The sequence below is a fragment of the Schistocerca serialis genome, chromosome 7 (assembly GCF_023864345.2).
Source record: "Schistocerca serialis cubense isolate TAMUIC-IGC-003099 chromosome 7, iqSchSeri2.2, whole genome shotgun sequence".
NCBI lineage: Eukaryota > Metazoa > Arthropoda > Insecta > Orthoptera > Acrididae > Schistocerca > Schistocerca serialis.
In genome coordinates, this window is record NC_064644.1 from 245,727,812 (window position 1) to 245,745,420 (window position 17,609).

General features: G+C 43.3%; 1 protein-coding gene across 1 annotated transcript in view; it reads left to right on the forward strand.

Moving 5' to 3' along the window:
• LOC126412633 (bumetanide-sensitive sodium-(potassium)-chloride cotransporter-like) overlaps positions 1-17,609 on the forward strand; it is a 594,798-nt gene that overhangs the window by 555,149 nt on the left and 22,040 nt on the right. Inside the window, exons 16-17 of the mRNA XM_050082310.1 lie at positions 5,332-5,667; positions 14,911-15,025. Of these exons, the coding sequence (XP_049938267.1) occupies positions 5,332-5,667; positions 14,911-15,025 (451 nt within the window). The remainder of the gene's footprint in view (positions 1-5,331; positions 5,668-14,910; positions 15,026-17,609) is intronic.

Genomic DNA, 17,609 nt, shown 5'->3' on the forward strand with positions numbered 1-17,609 from the left:
ATCTACTCGTACTTTTATTATGAAATGTTCCTTTTTCTAAGTTTTTCCCGAAATTCTATTTTTAGAAACAATTTTTCCATACTACAGTAAAGTCAGGAAAATTTGACTTCTAATTTTTGCGATTACAGAGTAATTAATAAATAAAAAAATAAAGATTTTATTGACAAACGTCGTTCCAACTGAGAACCACCATCACTTTACGTCATGGAAATCTAGAAATATATAGTGCTGAGATACATCGTTATGTTCCACTGTTAGTACTTAGTAACTTCTACTTTCCCTAACCAAAACGTGTGGGCGAGTGTGAAGTGGTTCATTCAGGTAATGCAAGGTCCCTGTAGTCAGCTCGGATCTACGCTGTCAGCGATGTTTTCCACACCTGTTGAAGGGAGTGTGGCAAAGGTTCACCTATCTCCTCTGCCTATCGATACAGGCTCATACATGTTTCCCTGGTTTCAGATTCGTGGAAAGTGGCAAGGTACGTTATCCCGCTTCCTCCCAGGCAAGGTCATATAGTTTACAAGTGAACAAATCTCCGACTCCAAGGTGAATTCCTTGCTGCGTTATTTTGAAAGTTCCTGGCAGACTAAAGAACTGTTTTTTTCTTCCGCGAGTGCTTGTCCTGGATAACAGGCAAGAGAGCTAATATTTTCAGTGCAGTTAGAGAAGTGGAGGAGAGAGGTACTATCAAATTTGAAACTAAGGGGAGGGAATTCCAATAGTCGTGCCTCAGTCTCTATGAGCATTAACCGCAAAAGGCAAGGTTCCAGTCCCAGTCCAGCACAGTTTTAGACTGTCAAAAAGTTTTCACGATCCCCGATAACTTAATGGTCAAGAGCGCCTTTATTGTGGATTAATGACTACAATATATAGCATAACGTTCCACTACCACAAAGGTCAATGTTCTTCCGGCAGTGGGACAGAAGGATGGCAAGGGTTTCATGGCCTGTTGACAACCAGCTCATTAGAGACTGAGCACAAACTGAAACTGGGGAAGGTCTGAGAAGCAATTGGCCTCTCAAAGGATCCGTCCCAGCATTTGCATTTAGAAAGTTATGGAAATCATAGGAAACTTAAATCTGGTTGACCAGAGGGGAATCTCAACAGGCGTAATCCCTAAAAGCGAATCCAATACCTTGACCTCTGCGCCACATAGCTCAGTTTGGACAATGGGAAAGAAAGGATACAAGATCAGGGTTTAACGTTCCAGTCAGCTATTTGACCAATAGTGACAGAGTAGAAATACGCATTCCTTTTTCATTGCGAATCAGTATTTGGCACAGGATATCGTGGGGGTGGAAGTGGAGGTTTACTTGGCTTAAAGTCTTAATTTCATTAATAAGTGTAAACAATTCAGAATTCATACAAGATAAGAAGCAACAAGAAAGTCATCACTTAGATTAACAAAATATTACTTAACATCCAATACAAGATTTTACACCTTTTAACAATTTGCACCATGGTATGAATCATTTTACAATAAACGGTACACAGATAAATATCACAACACACTAATACTTAATACAATAGGACACGATATGGATAAATCAGCCCCTCTCAATTTATTCAGCCTTACAACACAAGGAACATGAATTAATAAACACAAATGATAACACTCGGTAAAAGGAGAATACGAGAATACTCAATAAAATGTCTTAAGAGAAACAGATCCTAAAATGCACCCAACTAACGCTGACACCTTACTTAATACTAGACACACAATACAAGAGTGACAAAATCCACAGGAAAACCAACATCTGTATACTGCTGCAAGCATAAAACAGAAAGAATAAAACAGTGAAATGCAACAGCAATGGCAAATAAAATGTCACACACTTCGACCACACAGAACTTTTTCAACTATTACACTAGGCCCAAAAGTGGCCTCATAGCGTTTTACAAACGGAACCAACAGGTGGCTTAAGTAGGCCAGCCATGACGCAGTCGCATGCACTACACGCTAGCACGGATCACACCAACATGCTCTCTTCTAACTGTCGTGCCACCGCAACCAGTTCTTCACTTCTGGCCGCGCCGTGTTTTCTGGAACAGCGAAGTCAAGCACCGTCCTCTGCTCTGGCCATGGCCAGAATGACGCTCCAAATTGACCACAAGCGACCACTAGCGTTGGCTGTCCGTCCACCAGGTCGCCTCTCTGCACCTCAGCACGCTTCCCGGTTCATCTCTCCAGGCAACTGTTCTCGTGGTCCAAATTTCTAGTAGTGTTCCCCTTCGCTGGCAATTCCATACTCTCCACTGAGGCTGTGCATCCGATGACGGCAGCAGCTGCCCCGTCTTCCACCTACATGGAGCGTCATTAAACTGTCAACTCGCTGAGACATTCAAGCTGATACACAAACAAACTCGGCCAATGTGCCACAAATGGCCACGGTGACGCACTGACGTCCGCTGCTGTCCATGCCCCCGAGCTGCTCGCTCGAAAATTTTGTTATCTCTATAGTTCCAGTCACCAGATTCCCCACTGCAGCTCCCTTAGGCAGCCATGCCAATCCACAAACAAGCTCAGCGCTTGTGCCATGAATGGCTCCAGTGCCACACTGACAACTTGTCCACTACTGTCCATGGTCACCATGTGCTGGCTCCAAAATTTTGTTGTCACTACAGTTTCAGTCACCAGATCCCCACTTAAGCTCCCAGAGGCTGCCACGCTAATACACAAATAAGATCAGCTGGTGTGCCGTGAATGGACCCGTTGCCACACTGGCAACTTGTCCACCACTATCCATGGCCCTCAGCTGCTGACTCCAAGATTTTGTTGTCACTACAGTTCTGGTCACTAGACTACCCATTGCAACTCCCTAAGCCAGCCATGCCAGTACACAAACAAGCTTGGCCGATGTGCACTGATGACTTGTCCGCCACCGTGTGTGGCCCCCAGGTGCTGACTTCCAAGATTTTGTTGTCACTACACTTCTGGTTGCCAGACTGCGTACTGCTGTGACACACAGCCACAGCTTCCTTAGACATGGTTGTACATCGATGAAACTCGCTAATATGCATGCCTCTACTGGGAAAAGGGGCGCATAAGCTGTGCTGCCGCCATCGTTAGATATGCCTGGCATGAACAGTGTGGTGAACTAGCAATCCATGGCATAAATAAAATACATGGTATACATTAAGTCCGGAAACACTTTCAATTATTTACTCCACAAGAACCAAACATTGTACAGATATCACACATATGTCATTTTGAAGAGAAAGCCTGAAAGTTTTTTTTTTTCATGTATACTGCCACAGCATAGTTTGGTAATCTGCCGATAGTCAGCGCTAGTCACAAACAAGCGTGCTGCAGCTGTTCAACGGATGTTTAGCACCAAGTAAGGTAAGAAGCCACCAACAAGGAAGGCCATTTACCACTGGCCCAACAAATTTGTTACGACAGGTTGCTTGTTCCCGGCAAAGAGAAGCCGACGTCCCAGTGTGAGTGAAGTGAATGTGGAGCGCGTACGAGCCATTCTTCATTCTTCTTTGCCGAGAGCACTGTTAGTGGATATTTCTACTTGGACGTGTTGCAGCAATGGAATCGGATTCTCCGTTCATCTTTCAGCAGGATAGGGCTCCACCCCACTTTCATCGTGAAGTTCGTGGGTACCTGAACACGGAGCTGCCACATCGATGGATCAACCGTGTTTACAGTCGGGGACAGGTGTTTCACGAAATGGCCTCCCCAGTCACCAGATCTCACTCCATGTGACTTTTTTCCGGGGGGGCACATTAAAGACCTGGTGTTTGTACCGCCTCTACAACGTATGTAGCAGAGCTCCGGGAGAGAATATGGGAAGCGACTGCCACAGTCGACGATGCCATGCTGGGACGGATATGGCAAGATTTCGATTACCGTATTGACGTCTGCCGGGTCACTCATTGTTCGCATATCGAATAATCGTAATAAGAACTTCCAGAGTTTCTCTTCAAAATGCAATATGTATGACATCTGTACAATGTTTAGTTCTTGTACAATAAATAATTGAAAGTGTTCCCTCACTTTATGTACGCCCTGTATAGAAACAAACAAAGCAACAAACCAGGCAGTTCGCCGCTTGTCCTCGGAGGATGCCTTTCCGCAGTCGAAGGCGAAACGTCAGGGGAGAAAATGGTTCAAATGGCTCTGAGCACTATGGGACTTAACATCTGAGGTTATCAGTCCCCTAGAACTTAGAACTACTTAAACCCAACTAAACTAAGGACATCACACACATCCATGTCCGAGGCAGGATTCGAACCTGCGACCGCAGCGGTCGCGCGGTTCCAGACTGTAGCGCGCAGAACCGCTCGGCCACCCCGGCCGACGTCAGTGGAGAGTTTTATTTATGGACCAAGGCATCTCAGCCCGGAAGTGTTAAGTGATGACAACAGCTTCCGTGAAAGCGTTCATTCTATGATGAAAACATCAAACGCTAAATATACTAAGTGACTGCATCCTGCTGTGCCACACAGCCACAGCTTCCTTCAGTGGGGTTGTACATCGACAAAACTCGCTAATATGCATGCCTCCAACGGGAAAAGGGGCGCATAAGCTCTGCTGCCGCCATCGCTAGGTATGAGGTATTCAACTGCTTGGTGAATTAGCAATCCATGGCACAAATGAAATATAGTAACAAACAAAACAACAAATGGTAAATATGCTATGTTCACTTTTGTTGCATTAGCTCATTTTCATCGCAGGAGTAGTTCCATCTAGTAGCTAAAAATACTTGAGTATCTGTTGCAGGCAAAGACGTGTTTTGTAATGGCTGTTCAACACAATCCAATAAAAAGGACCTCTTGTTTTCCATTCATATATCTACTGTCCTTCCACCTTTAGTGCCTTTTAAACCTTTTGCTTTTTTTTCACTTTTCTTCTTCCCTCTCGTGATTTACCCTCTTCTCTTTTTCTTTCGCTCCTTCCTTTTTCTTTCGCTCCTCCTCATTCTCTTTTGCCAGTCTTGAAAGCGTGTGACCGGCCAAAGTGGCCGAGCGGTTCTAGGCACTACAGCCTGGAACCGCGCGACCGCTACGGTCGCAGGTTCGAATCCTGCCCCGGCGATGGATGTGTGTGATGTCCTTAGCTTAGTTAGGTTTAAGTAGTTCTAAGTTCTAGGGGACTGATGACCTGAGAAGTCAAGTCCCATAGTGCTCAGAGCCATTTGAACCATTTCTTGAAAGCGTGTGCCCACGGAATGGCACCTGGGGCAGACGTCCCGACTGGCACACCCTAGTTGTGCCGCTGGCCACCCCTCCCTCGCCCCTTCACCGCGCTCAGATCTCATGCTCTGCTCTCTTCTCCTCAACGCTCGCGCCTGGGTGTCGCTGACTCCGCACTCTGCGCAGTGGCGCGCGACTTGGCCGACCTGGAGCAGACGGACGAGAGCTCGGACTGCGACTGCGGGCCCGGCGACGCCGTCAGCGCCGACCCGGACCCGGACCGCGACGCGGACCCCGGCGCGCTCTCCTCGGTGGCGGCCGACGACTCGCCGGCGGCGTCGGCGTCGCCCGCGGGCCGGGCCGCCAACGGCGTGTCGCGGCGCATGCGCCGCTGGGGCAGCCAGCTGTTCCTGGGGCCCACCGGCGAGCCGCTCAGCCCCGAGCTGCTGGCGCGGCTCACGCGCTTCCGCCAGAAGCAGCCCAAGGGCTACATCGACGTCTGGTGGCTCTACGACGATGGCGGTGAGCACCTCCGCTCCGGTTACGGGGGTCATCCGTGACCTGTCCTAACCTCACCCCTCTTTGCTTTACCCAATACAACACGAAAACAGAACTTTCCAACGTTTTCGCTTTAGTTACTTCATTTTTACACATACTTTTATGTGATATAAATCATAATAGATACTGTAGAAAAGTCGATCGCAACACCTAGCAACAGACTCTTTGATCGTAGCCTATCTCGATATTACGCAAATTCTATTTTTTTGTACATAAGACATGTTCACAACAACAGCACAACATTGCTATTTGATCGATAATTACATACATACCGTATAATCCTTCTAAAACTGTATTTTAGGATTCCTGTAAGAAATCCACATTTCGAATACTGGAACTACACTACTGGCCATTAAAATTGCTACACAACGAAGATGACGTGCTACAGACGCGAAATTTAACCGACAGAAAGAAGATGCTGTGATATGTAAATGATTAGCTTTTCAGAGCATTCACACAAGGTTGGCGCCGCTGGCGGCACCTACAACGTGCTGACATGAGGAAAGTTTCCAACCAATTTCTCATACACAAACAGCATTTGACCGGCGTTGCCTGGTGAAACGTTGTTGTGATGCCTCGTGTAAGGAAGGGAAATGCGTACCATCACGTTTCCGACTTTGATAAAGGTCGGACTGTAGCCTATCGTGATTGCGGTTTATCTCATCGCGACATTGCTGCTCGCGTTGGTCGAGATCCAATGACTGTTTGCAGAACATGGAATCGGTGGGTTCAGGAGGGTAATACGGAACGCCGTGCTGGATCGCAACGGCCTCGTATCACTAGCAGTCGAGATGACAGGCATCTCATTCGCATGGCTGTAACGGATCGTGCAGCCACGTCTCGATCCCTGAGTCAACAGATGGGGACGTTTGCAAGACAACAACCATCTGCACGAACAGTTCGACGACGTTTGCAGCAACATGGACTATCAGCTCGGAGACCATGGCTGCGGTTACCCTTGATGCTGCATCACAGACAGGAGCGCCTGCGATGGTGTGTGTACTCAACGACCAACCTGGGAGCACGAATGGCAAAACGTCATTTTTTCTGATGAATCCAGGTTCTGTTTACAGCATCCGTGTTTGGCGACATCGCGGTGAACGCACTTTGGAAGCGTGTATTCGTCATCGCCATACTGGCGTATCACCCGGCGTGATGGTATGGGGTGCCATTGGTTACACGTCTCGGTCACTAAGATGAGATACGAGAAATAAGGGCTCATATGGAGGTACACTACTGCCCATTAAAATTGCTACACCACGAAGATGACGTGCTCCAGACGCTAAATTTAACCAACAGGAAGAAGATGCTGTGATATGCAAATGATTAGCTTTTCAGAGCATACACATTGACGGCACTTTGAACAGTGGACGTTACATTTCAGATGTGTTACGACCCGTGGCTCTACCCTTCATTCGATCCCTGCGAAATCCTACATTTCAGCAGGATTATGCACGACCGTATCTTTCAGGTCCTGTACGGGCCTTTCTGGATACAGAAAATGTTCGACTTCTGCCCTGGCCAGCACATTCTCCAGATCTCTCACCAACTGAAAACGTCTGGTCAATGGTGGCCAAGTAACTGGCTCGTCACAATACGCCAGTCACTACCCTTGATTAACTGTGGTATCGTGTTGAAGCTGCATGGGCAGCTGTACCTGTACACGCCATCCAAGCTGTTTGACTCAATGCCCAGGCGTATCAAGGCCGTTATTACCGCCAGAGGTGGTTATTCTGGGTACTGATTTCTCAGGATCTATGCACCCAAACTGCGTGAAAATGTAATCACATGTCAGTTATAGTATAACATATTTGTCCAATGAATACTCGTTTACCATCTGCATTTTTTCTTGGTGTAGCAATTTTAATGGCCATTAGTGTAGTTAAATTCATCACCTCCTATTTTGGTACACGAGTAGAGGATATATAACAAGGTTATAATACGATGATAGGTTTTATAGGAGACCTACAAATTCATCACCTCCTATTTTGGTACCACGAACAATATCATAATGAGATGATAGGTTTCGTAGGAGACCCGATCATTTGGCTAATTCCAAAATTGTGGCACGTACTAACGAAAGTAGTTATGGCACAGTACTGAAATACAATTAAACGACTGTTTCCAAAAGTAAGGTTCATTCAACCAATGATAGAGGGCAAAAGATAATGTTTTGCGCAAACAACTGTTGCCCAAATGCGTCAGATGAATAAATATTAACAGAGCATTAATCATGACATTAAATTCTCAATAACTTCGGAAACGTTACAGCTTCGCAAAATCTAAGACAGTTTTTGAATTAGCGCAAAAATTACTAGTAGATGAGACATTTTACACATTACTTCACAGTCGTTTTAAAGTTCGTAAAAATTATATTTATATTATTCCGATAAGATGTTAGCAGGAGTTACGGAAATGTGGTTACAAAGACATTAATAGGCACTGCAATTAATTTAAGGTACAAAGGAAAAACTCTATTGTGCTAAAATTAATATAAATTAAAACAGCGCTAGCAATTAGGCAGCTTGTTTCTACAATGAAGTGAATATCTATACTTCGTTTTCGTGATCTCACATCCTTTATGCTGGTAGGGAGGGGCATGTCTATATTTAGAGTTTTAAGTGATACCACAACGCAGTTCTATGTGAGCTCATGTTGAAGTAGGTCGGTCAGACCGACAGTACCTGTGTTTCTGGGAATAGGTGAAATAGGGTGGTAGCCCTGAAAAAACTTGTTAATATCTGTTGTTATTGTGATTTCTGATTGTATGTGCTGTCTACGTAATAAGAATCATAGAGTGAATACATGCTTCTGGCCTATTAATATATACCTAGCACAAATGAACTCGTGGAGTGGACTGGAGCCAGATTAATTCATCGTGTCGTAGATGAAATCCAAAAATTGGACTTGTAGCTTCTGTTGAATATGGGCTCCGGGATGTAAATTTTTATTGGCTTCGAGTTTACAAAAGGAGGGTAGTCACCGTCGTGTATTGAAATTCTTTTAGTGTATTTCTCAGCCTCAGGTCACGCTAGTCATGACCGGTTTCGATTTCTTAATAGGTCTGCGCAAGAAAGAAAGCAGTAGCAAACACTGGTGATGAGAAAAACCCGCGAGACAGACGTTGGCAGAAGTATTAAACAAGGGTGTAGTGTTTCACCAACGGTTTTCAGTATTTATGCTGAGAGACTTACAGAAAAAGCATTTTAAAAAGCACGAAGCATAATCGTGGAAGGAGAAAGGATAAAGACAAAGAAGTATACAGATCACCAAGTAGCGTTGACTGAATCGGAGGAGGAACTGAAGTTAGTGACTAAGAGGATACTAGGAGTGAGAAAGAGAATGACATGAGGATAAATGCAGGAAAGGCAAAACTGATGAGTGTCAGGAATCATACCATTGGAATAAAAGACTTTGGAACAAATAAAATCTTTTACGTACTCAAGAAATTTGGTGACGGAAATCGGATCTGCGTGGAGGAAATACTTAAGCGAAAAATCATTTGAAAAGGTGAAAGATTAGTTAACAATAATAGGAATTCCGATAAACTTAATAAAGAGATTATCCAAGTGTTTTACCTGGACTATGAATGAATATCAGGTATGTTCTACAGGATTAATTTTTTAAGTTAACCAGTTTTCGGCTTACACGGCAATCATGAAACTTTAACGGACTATCGTCGTCAAAGAAGTTACAATACTTGTAAAAAACATTGGAATAGATGCTATAACATAGAGTGAGGCACGAACCTAGAGTAAAAGTCGTATTTTACAGTGGAATGGCAACGCAATTAGAAAGTTAAAAGCTAAAGAATAAATAGATATAAAATGAGCAAACCAGGAAAACATTAACACTAAATTCTAAAAACTGTGCCTCTACAAAATTTGAAATTAACCGTCGCAACAAAATAAAATTAATAGCTGACAAGAAACCAAGGAATATCTTGAAGAGTTGTTACACATGGAAAGTGATGCAGAGACAGAGTAAAAGATTGGACTGACAATTGTAAAAACAGAATATAAGGAGAACATAGGCAATTACAATAAAATAATTAAATACAGGAAAATAGACGAATAGAAAGGAATATCCAGTGTGGGAAACACTGTGAAGCCGTGAGGTTTGTGTGGAGTTTAGAAAAGGTGAAGAACTGAACAGTTCCTGTCCATTTAATATTAATTTTAAATACGTTACCAGTCCACTGCCAAAGATGACAGTTACTCTGCGTTCGTACCTCACTCTAGACCGGTATCAGCTTTTCCAGTGTTGTTATAAAGAACACCATTGTATAACATCCTTGACGAAGAGAGGCAGTTAAAGTGTGATGATGGCCTTGTAAGACGAAAACCGGTTAACTAACTAAATAGATCCCGGTGACCATACACAATATTGTAAATATTATTTTTAATTGCTGGAAATCGTAGTCAAATGTCCTCATTTTTATATAAAGGCAATAAACATCGTTCTGACTGTAAAAGATTTATTAAAACCATGATCGGTTTCAAGCCAGTGTGGGTGCATCCTCAGGTGATCTAAGGATCGATTAGAAATGAAGTATTTTACAGTTTTTTTTTGTACATAGTCTTAGTGAATACTGTTACATGTAGTAAAATAGACCCGCACATTAGACAGTTACATAATTATGTGTACAACATTATTTAACGCTTTTCTTGGAGCATCTCCCAGTCCTTCCTGTCACTGATAAAACTGAAACCAGCTAGAAGCGTTAGTACAATAGATAAAACGGAGTGTTCCTAAAACAAAATAAAACGAGTATTTGGTGCGGAGGGAGAAAAATAAGCCCTTCAAAGTGTGCGGAATTTCATGTAAGAACCAATAAAAACATACAGTAATATCAGCTGGAGACTATGCGGGCTCAGCCATGAGAGACACTGGGCTAGCTAGCTACAGCCCAATGCAAGCAGCCACGATGAAAGCTGCATTGGCCGTGGTATCTGAAAACATAGTGAAATGGCGCTAGAAAAAGTAGGGCTAGTGGACCTAACTGTGAAGCGTGAAAGAGGTGCTGTACATAAAATAATTACAGTTTTAATCAGAAGTTGATATAAAACATCGACGATGTGTAGATTGGAAAGTAATACTGTTAATCCCGTATGATACAGACTAGTAATATTTATAATGAATATTATTCCGTGCACTGAGTGAACCAATGGAAAATTTATAAACAGTAGAAGTTCGTACTCGCAGCAAAATACGTTGTCGAAAATTATAACAAGGGTCTATCCGGATATGGAGTCAAAATTTCTGAAGATATTGCTACGTCTCAGCTCTGGCTAGGCGTTCAGGATGAGCACCAAATACTCATTTCATTTTGTTTTAGGGGCACACCGGTTTATCTATTTGACAAACACCTCCAACGGGTTTTAATTTTATCAGTGGCGTGAGTGGCGGGGAGAGGCTTCAAGAAAGTCGTTAAATAATATTGTACGCACTATTATACGAGTACCAAAAGCGGGGATCTATTTTACTCCATGTATCGGTATTCTCAAAGACATTGTAAAAAGAAAAAAATTGCAAATACTTCATCTCTATCCCTGTTTAGATAACCTGAGGATGCGCCTAAACTATCGTGAAACCTTCATGGTTTTAACAAATTTTCTACAGCCAGAGCGGTGTTTGTTGCCTTTATATAAAAATGTTTACAATACTGTGTTCTCCATTCGTAAGCAAGATGTTCTGCCAAAAAGCGACAGAAGGAACAGTTAACATGTAACATCTGGACTATAGTACTACACAGCAACGAATCATGGACAGAAAGAAAACCTACTTGGACCGTTTTCCAAGGCGATCGTGGATAAAAATTCTAGAAGTGAAATGGACTCACAGAATGACGAATGAAGAGGTACTTCAGTAAGATACCGGGTGATCAAAAAATCAGTATAAATTTAAAAACTTAATAAACCACGGAATAAAGTAGATAGAGAGGCAAAAATCGACACAAATGCTCAGAATGACATAGGGTTTTATTAGAACACAAAAAAGGTTCACAAAATGTCCGACAGATGGCACTGGACAGCAAAACTGCTACCGTGACGGGTGAGAGGTACGCTGATATGTTACAGAATCGCATCATCCCCAGCCTGGCTGATAAACACCTGCTGGAACGCACGATGTTTATGCAGGATGGCGCTCCACCCCATATTGCTAGACGCGTGAAAGAGCTCTTGCGCGCGTCGTTTGGTGATGATAGCGTGCTCAGCCGCCACTTTCGTCATGCTTGGCCTACCAGGTCCCCAGACGTCAGTCCGTATGATTATTGGCTTTGGGGTTACCTGAAGTTGCAAGTGTGTCGTGATCGACCGACATCTCTAGGGATGCTGAAAGACAACATCCGACGCCAATGCCTCGCCATAACTCCGGACATGCTTTACAGTGCTGTTCACAACATTATTCCTCGACTATAGCTATTGTTGAGCAATGATGGTGGACGTATTGAGCATTTCCTGTAAAGAACATCATCTTTGCTTTGTCTTACTTTGTTATGATAATTATTGCTATTCTGATCAGATGAAGCGCCATCTGTCTGACATTTTTTGAACTTTTGTATTTTTCTGGTTCTAATAAAACCTCGTGTCATTCCAAGAATGTGTGTCAATTTGTACCCCTCTATCTACATTATGCCGTGATTTATTCAGTTTTCAAATTTATACTGACTTTTTGATCACCCGGTACATTCAAAAAGAAACGGGCCGGAGGCTGTAGAATTAAAACGTCTAAAAGGATTGGAATGTCGTTATTTGTGGAAGGAAGTGTGGTCCCTATAAGAACGTCGAGGCCCAAGACTCGCCGCTACGAGGACGCGGGCATATACCCACATGAAGACAGAGCGAGCACGCTCACAAATTGACCGTCCACTGCACTAATTCGTACTGAAAACAGAAGAATGGATGTCTCCAAAGACGATCAAGTGGATGTAGTGAGTTTCCTGACAGTGGAAGGGGTGCTGCGAACGAAAATTCACCGAAGAATGGCACGAGTGTACGAAGAGGACTACATGTCCGCTGTAAGGGACAAGGCGCAAGCGATTCAGGGTAGCACGGACGTCGGTGGCCGACGAAATGCGGGGCGGAACGCCACACCTTAATACCAATGCCTTAGTCCAGGACTTAGGATCAAATACGCAGAAGGGACAGATAACATTCCATCAGAATTTCTAAAATCATTGGAGGAAGTGCCAACAAAACCACTATTCACGTTGATATGTACAACGTATGAGTCTGGCGACATACCATCTGACTTCCGGAAAAATATCATCCACACAATTCCGAAGACTGCAAGAGCAGACAAGGGCGAGAAGTATTGCACAATCAGCTGAACAGCTGATGCATCCAAGTTGCTGACAAGAATAATGTACAGAAGAATGGAAAAGTAAATTGAGGATGTGCTAGATGACGATCAGTTTGGCTTTACGAAAGGTAAAGGCACCAGAGAGGCAGTTCTGACGTTGCAGTTGACAGTGGAAGCAAGACTAAACAAAAATCAAGACACGTTCATAGGATTTGTAGAACTGAAAAAAGCGTTCGACAATGGAAAATGGTGCAAGATGTTCAGAATTCTGAGAAAAATTGGGGTAAGCTATGGAGAGAGACGGGTAATATCAATATGCACAAGAGCTAAGAGGGAATAATAGGAGTGCTCGGGTTAAAACAGGGTGTAAGACAGGGATGTAGTCTTTCGCCGCTACTGTTCAATCCGTACATCGAAGAAATAATTATGGAAATAAAAAAAGGTTCAGGAGTGGAATTAAAATTCAAGGCGAAAGAATATCAATGACATTATTTGTTGTTGATATTCCTATCCCGAGTGAAAGTGAAGAAGAATTAATGATCTGGTGAATGGGATGGTCTAATGATTGTACAATGTAGATTGAGAGTAAATCGAAGAAAAACGGAAGTAATGAGAATCAGCAGAAATGAGAACATCGAGAAACTCAACAATAGGAGTGATGGCCGGGAAGTACGTGAAGTTAAGAAATTCTACTGCCCAGTGAATAAAATAAGCAATGATGGAAGGAGCAAGAAGGACATCAAAAACAGACTAGCGCTGGCAAAAAGAGCATTCCTGGCCAAGAGAAATCTACTAGTATCGAACGTAGGTCTTGATTTGAGGAAGAAATTTCTCAGAATGTACGTTTGGAGCACAGCATTGTATAGTAGTGAAACATGGACTGTGTGAAAACCGCAACAGAAGAGAATCGAAGCACTTGAGATGTGGTGCGAGAGACGAATGTTGAAAATTAGGTGCTCCGATAAGATAAGGAATGAGGAGGTTCTGCGCAGAACTGCAGAGGAAAGGAAAACGTGGAAAATACTGACAAGGAGAAGGAACAGGATGATAGCACACCTGTTAAGACATCACGATAATAGAGGGCAGGAAATAATTGAGGATGTAGGTTGGAACTGCTACTCCGAGATGAAGAGGTTGGCACAGGAGAGAAATTCGTGGCTGACCGCATCAAACCAGTCAGAAGACTGATGACACAAAAAAAAAGTCCAGAGGGCGGATACCCTCATTATTCAACAATGGCACCAGCCATTGTCGCAGAGCTCAGATTCAGCGTCAGAAGTGATCACGCCTTCATCAAGGACAAACTGAAATTTCCAGTTTTCAACCAGCACAGGAAGCGCATCGAACAGGACTCTCTCCCGAACATCAGCAGTGCCAAAAAAGGAATGATTTCCAGTCGCTGGAGACAAGATATGGTGTCATCGCTTAGAACCCGATTTAAAACAGCTAAGTCTCTCGTGCAATGGACGACGCGTGCACGTGTTCGCTCTGTCCTCGGGGGGAGGGGGGGGGGGGGTAAGCGCTTGAGTTCTTGTAGTGGAGAGTTTGGGGCCTCACCACTCTTGTAGGGACCACACCTTCCTCTCCAGGCAATGATATTACGATCTTTTTACCGCTTTCCGGCTCCTTTCTTTTTGCATGCTGTTCCTACTGTTAACACGCTGCCGAAAATGTCTCTATGATCGAACTGAGTGGTCACTTTTCGGATTAACCATCGCAGAATTTGTCTTAAGCGATTTATGCAAATCGTGATACCTAAATCTGGATGGCCGGACATGGATTTGGGCCGCCGATCTCCGATCGCTAAACGTAGAAACGTTGTTGTGTGCCTACGCAGTACTATGTGCTAATTTTCGCCAGTATTAATCTGTACACTGTCTAACAGAAGTGCCTTATTTCCAGGTTTAACGCTGCTGATTCCATACATCCTGAGCACGAGGTCACAGTTCTCTGGTTGCAAACTGAGGATCTTTTCGTTAGCGAGCAGCAAAAACGAACTCGACAGAGAGCAGAGAAAGTAAGCACCGTGTATTTTCTAACTATACCACAAATGTTATCCATTTTGAATGATTATATATAGCAGCCCTTTATCACAGTAACATTTTTGTAAAAGCAGAGGAGATTCTAAGCACAGAGAGTGTCAAAAATTGCATACACATTTTAGGGAAACAAAATAACTGTGTAGAGATGATAGAAAAAAAATTCTCATCTACACTTACGCTCCGCAAGCCACCTCATGGTGTCTGGCGGAGGGTACTTTCTGGTCCACTGTCACTTCCCCATTTTCGCAAACCATTCGCAGGAAGAACGACTGCTGGTAGTGGTAAGCCGCCGTGTCAGCAGGAATCTCGCTGATATTCTTGATCGCAAGATACGCAGGATGAAGCCTATACTGATTGACCCTTCTAGGAACGTACGATCTCAGAAGTTTAACAGTAAAGCACATCGTGTTACAGGACTCTTCTGTTCCAGCGCCAGCCACTGGAATTGGCTGAGAGTCACCGTCACTCTTCCGTGATTACTGAATGAATCTGTAAAGAAACGTGTTGCTCTTCTTTGGATCTTTTCTATTTCCTCTATCATCTGGCAGAGATGCTGGATTGTCGAACAATATTAAAGTATTCGTGGAACGAGGGTTTCCTTTGTGTTCAGATCACAATTCCTGGTGATTCTTACGATAAATCGCAGTCTGGCATCTGCCTTATCTGCGACTAGTTTTATGTTGTCTTCCACTTTTAGTCGCTCCGAACGCATAAGCCTAGATATTTGGTGGATGCGACTGTTTCCAGTGTTCCGCAATTGTGTAATGATACAGCAATGGGATCTTTCTTCCTGTTTAAGCGCATTTGTGGGTCCATTTTATGTTCATGTATGCTGACATTTCTAGAGAGACCGATAATCTTCTCTCCAGGAATCATCATGGGTTCCGAAAATAACGACCGTATTTAACCCAGCTCCCTCTGTCCGTCCACGAGACCCAGGAAGCAGCAGATGTCGTCACACGGGTTGATTCTGTGTTCCTTGACTTGCGGAAGGAGTTCGATACAGTTCAACACTATCGCCTATTGAACAAAATACAAGCATACGGAATATCAGATCAGCTTTGTGATTGGACAGAAGAGTTTCTAGCAAAGAGAACACAGCATGCGTTCTCAAGGCAGAGATATCTTCATACGTAAAGGAACATCTGGTGTTCTCCCGAAGGAGTGTTTATAGGGCCATCACTTTTCACTCTATTTATATTCCCTCCAGGGAAACTATTGAGAAAATTTAGAAAACCGGCATTTGAAGGAGAGTAGAGAACGGCTCCACTGACGCCAACGTAATTTTCGCGCAAGGGCCAAGAAGACAAGAGAAGTTAGGGCTCTTATGGAGGCATAAAGAGAGTAGTTTTTCCCCCGCTCTGTTTGCGAGTGCAACAGGAAAGGAAATGACCCAGCAGTAGTGCAAGGTAGCCTCCGCCAATCACCATAAGGTGGCTTGGGGATTATGTATGTAGATGTGGATGTACAGTGATACTTGTCCTTGCCACCGTGAGGGCACAGAACGTGTGGAACTGGCCATTGCCCCGGCCCACAAGCACTTCATGATGACCGTGACGAAATCATTTTTGTTCTGTGGTATACTCCAGAAACTAGCAGCCATCTATAGCGCATCAGTAGATTCAGATTTCACAACATTTTTCATTTAATAAACAGAACTACTTCCTTTGTTAGGTTGACGACGGCATCTCGGAATTTGTTAAATCCGCGTATTATTTAAGCATCGCATCCGCAAGGACTTTTAATCTCTTGTAGGTTTCACAACACTGACGACTTCAGACACCTTCTTTTCTGTCTCCCAAACCGAGCCGTATTCTGATACCCAAAATTTCTACCAGTTTCAGGAAACTTGCACCACAATTTTCATAACTAAAATGAGAGTGAGATTGATTGGGTCGAGTCGGAAATTTCATTTCAGTGACTGCCAACCTTTGCCTACTTTGAGTGTGAATGTTCCATATTTCGCTTCTCTTTGGAGTTCTGTTATTTGGAATTTATTTTTTTTACTTTGTATGATACATCAGCAACGTTTATATCAGACAGTGTAATCTAAACGTTTAAAAGAATTGATTTGCCTTAATACCGAATTTTATGTATAACTTTGGTTTGTAATAGGCATTTTCCCTCAAAAAAAATATTTAATTTTTCGTCATGGGATTGCCTTACAACAAGTGTTTTTTTTTTGTTTTTTAAATAACCTTAGATGTTCGTCTTCAGTACTAGCAAAGAATTTGATCAATTGCATATAGTATGGCGACGAATGTGTTGTTACCTTGAAACTGCATGTTGCCATCACGAACTGTTCATGTTCATTACAGCAACACTGATACAGTTGTTCAGTACCTTAGTGATAAGGGACAAGTTGGTCGTAGCACACTATTTATTGGCCAACATTTAGAAAATTCTGTTCCTCATTTCATTGATCAACACTGCTGTCCAAAACTTAAGGACGAAAATAGCTTTCGCATGATGTGTCACTGCCAAGTAGCGTAGTTCGATGAAACTTGGGACTATTCTTAGAAAGAACTGATAAAGATATTACAGAAAGTAACTGAGAGA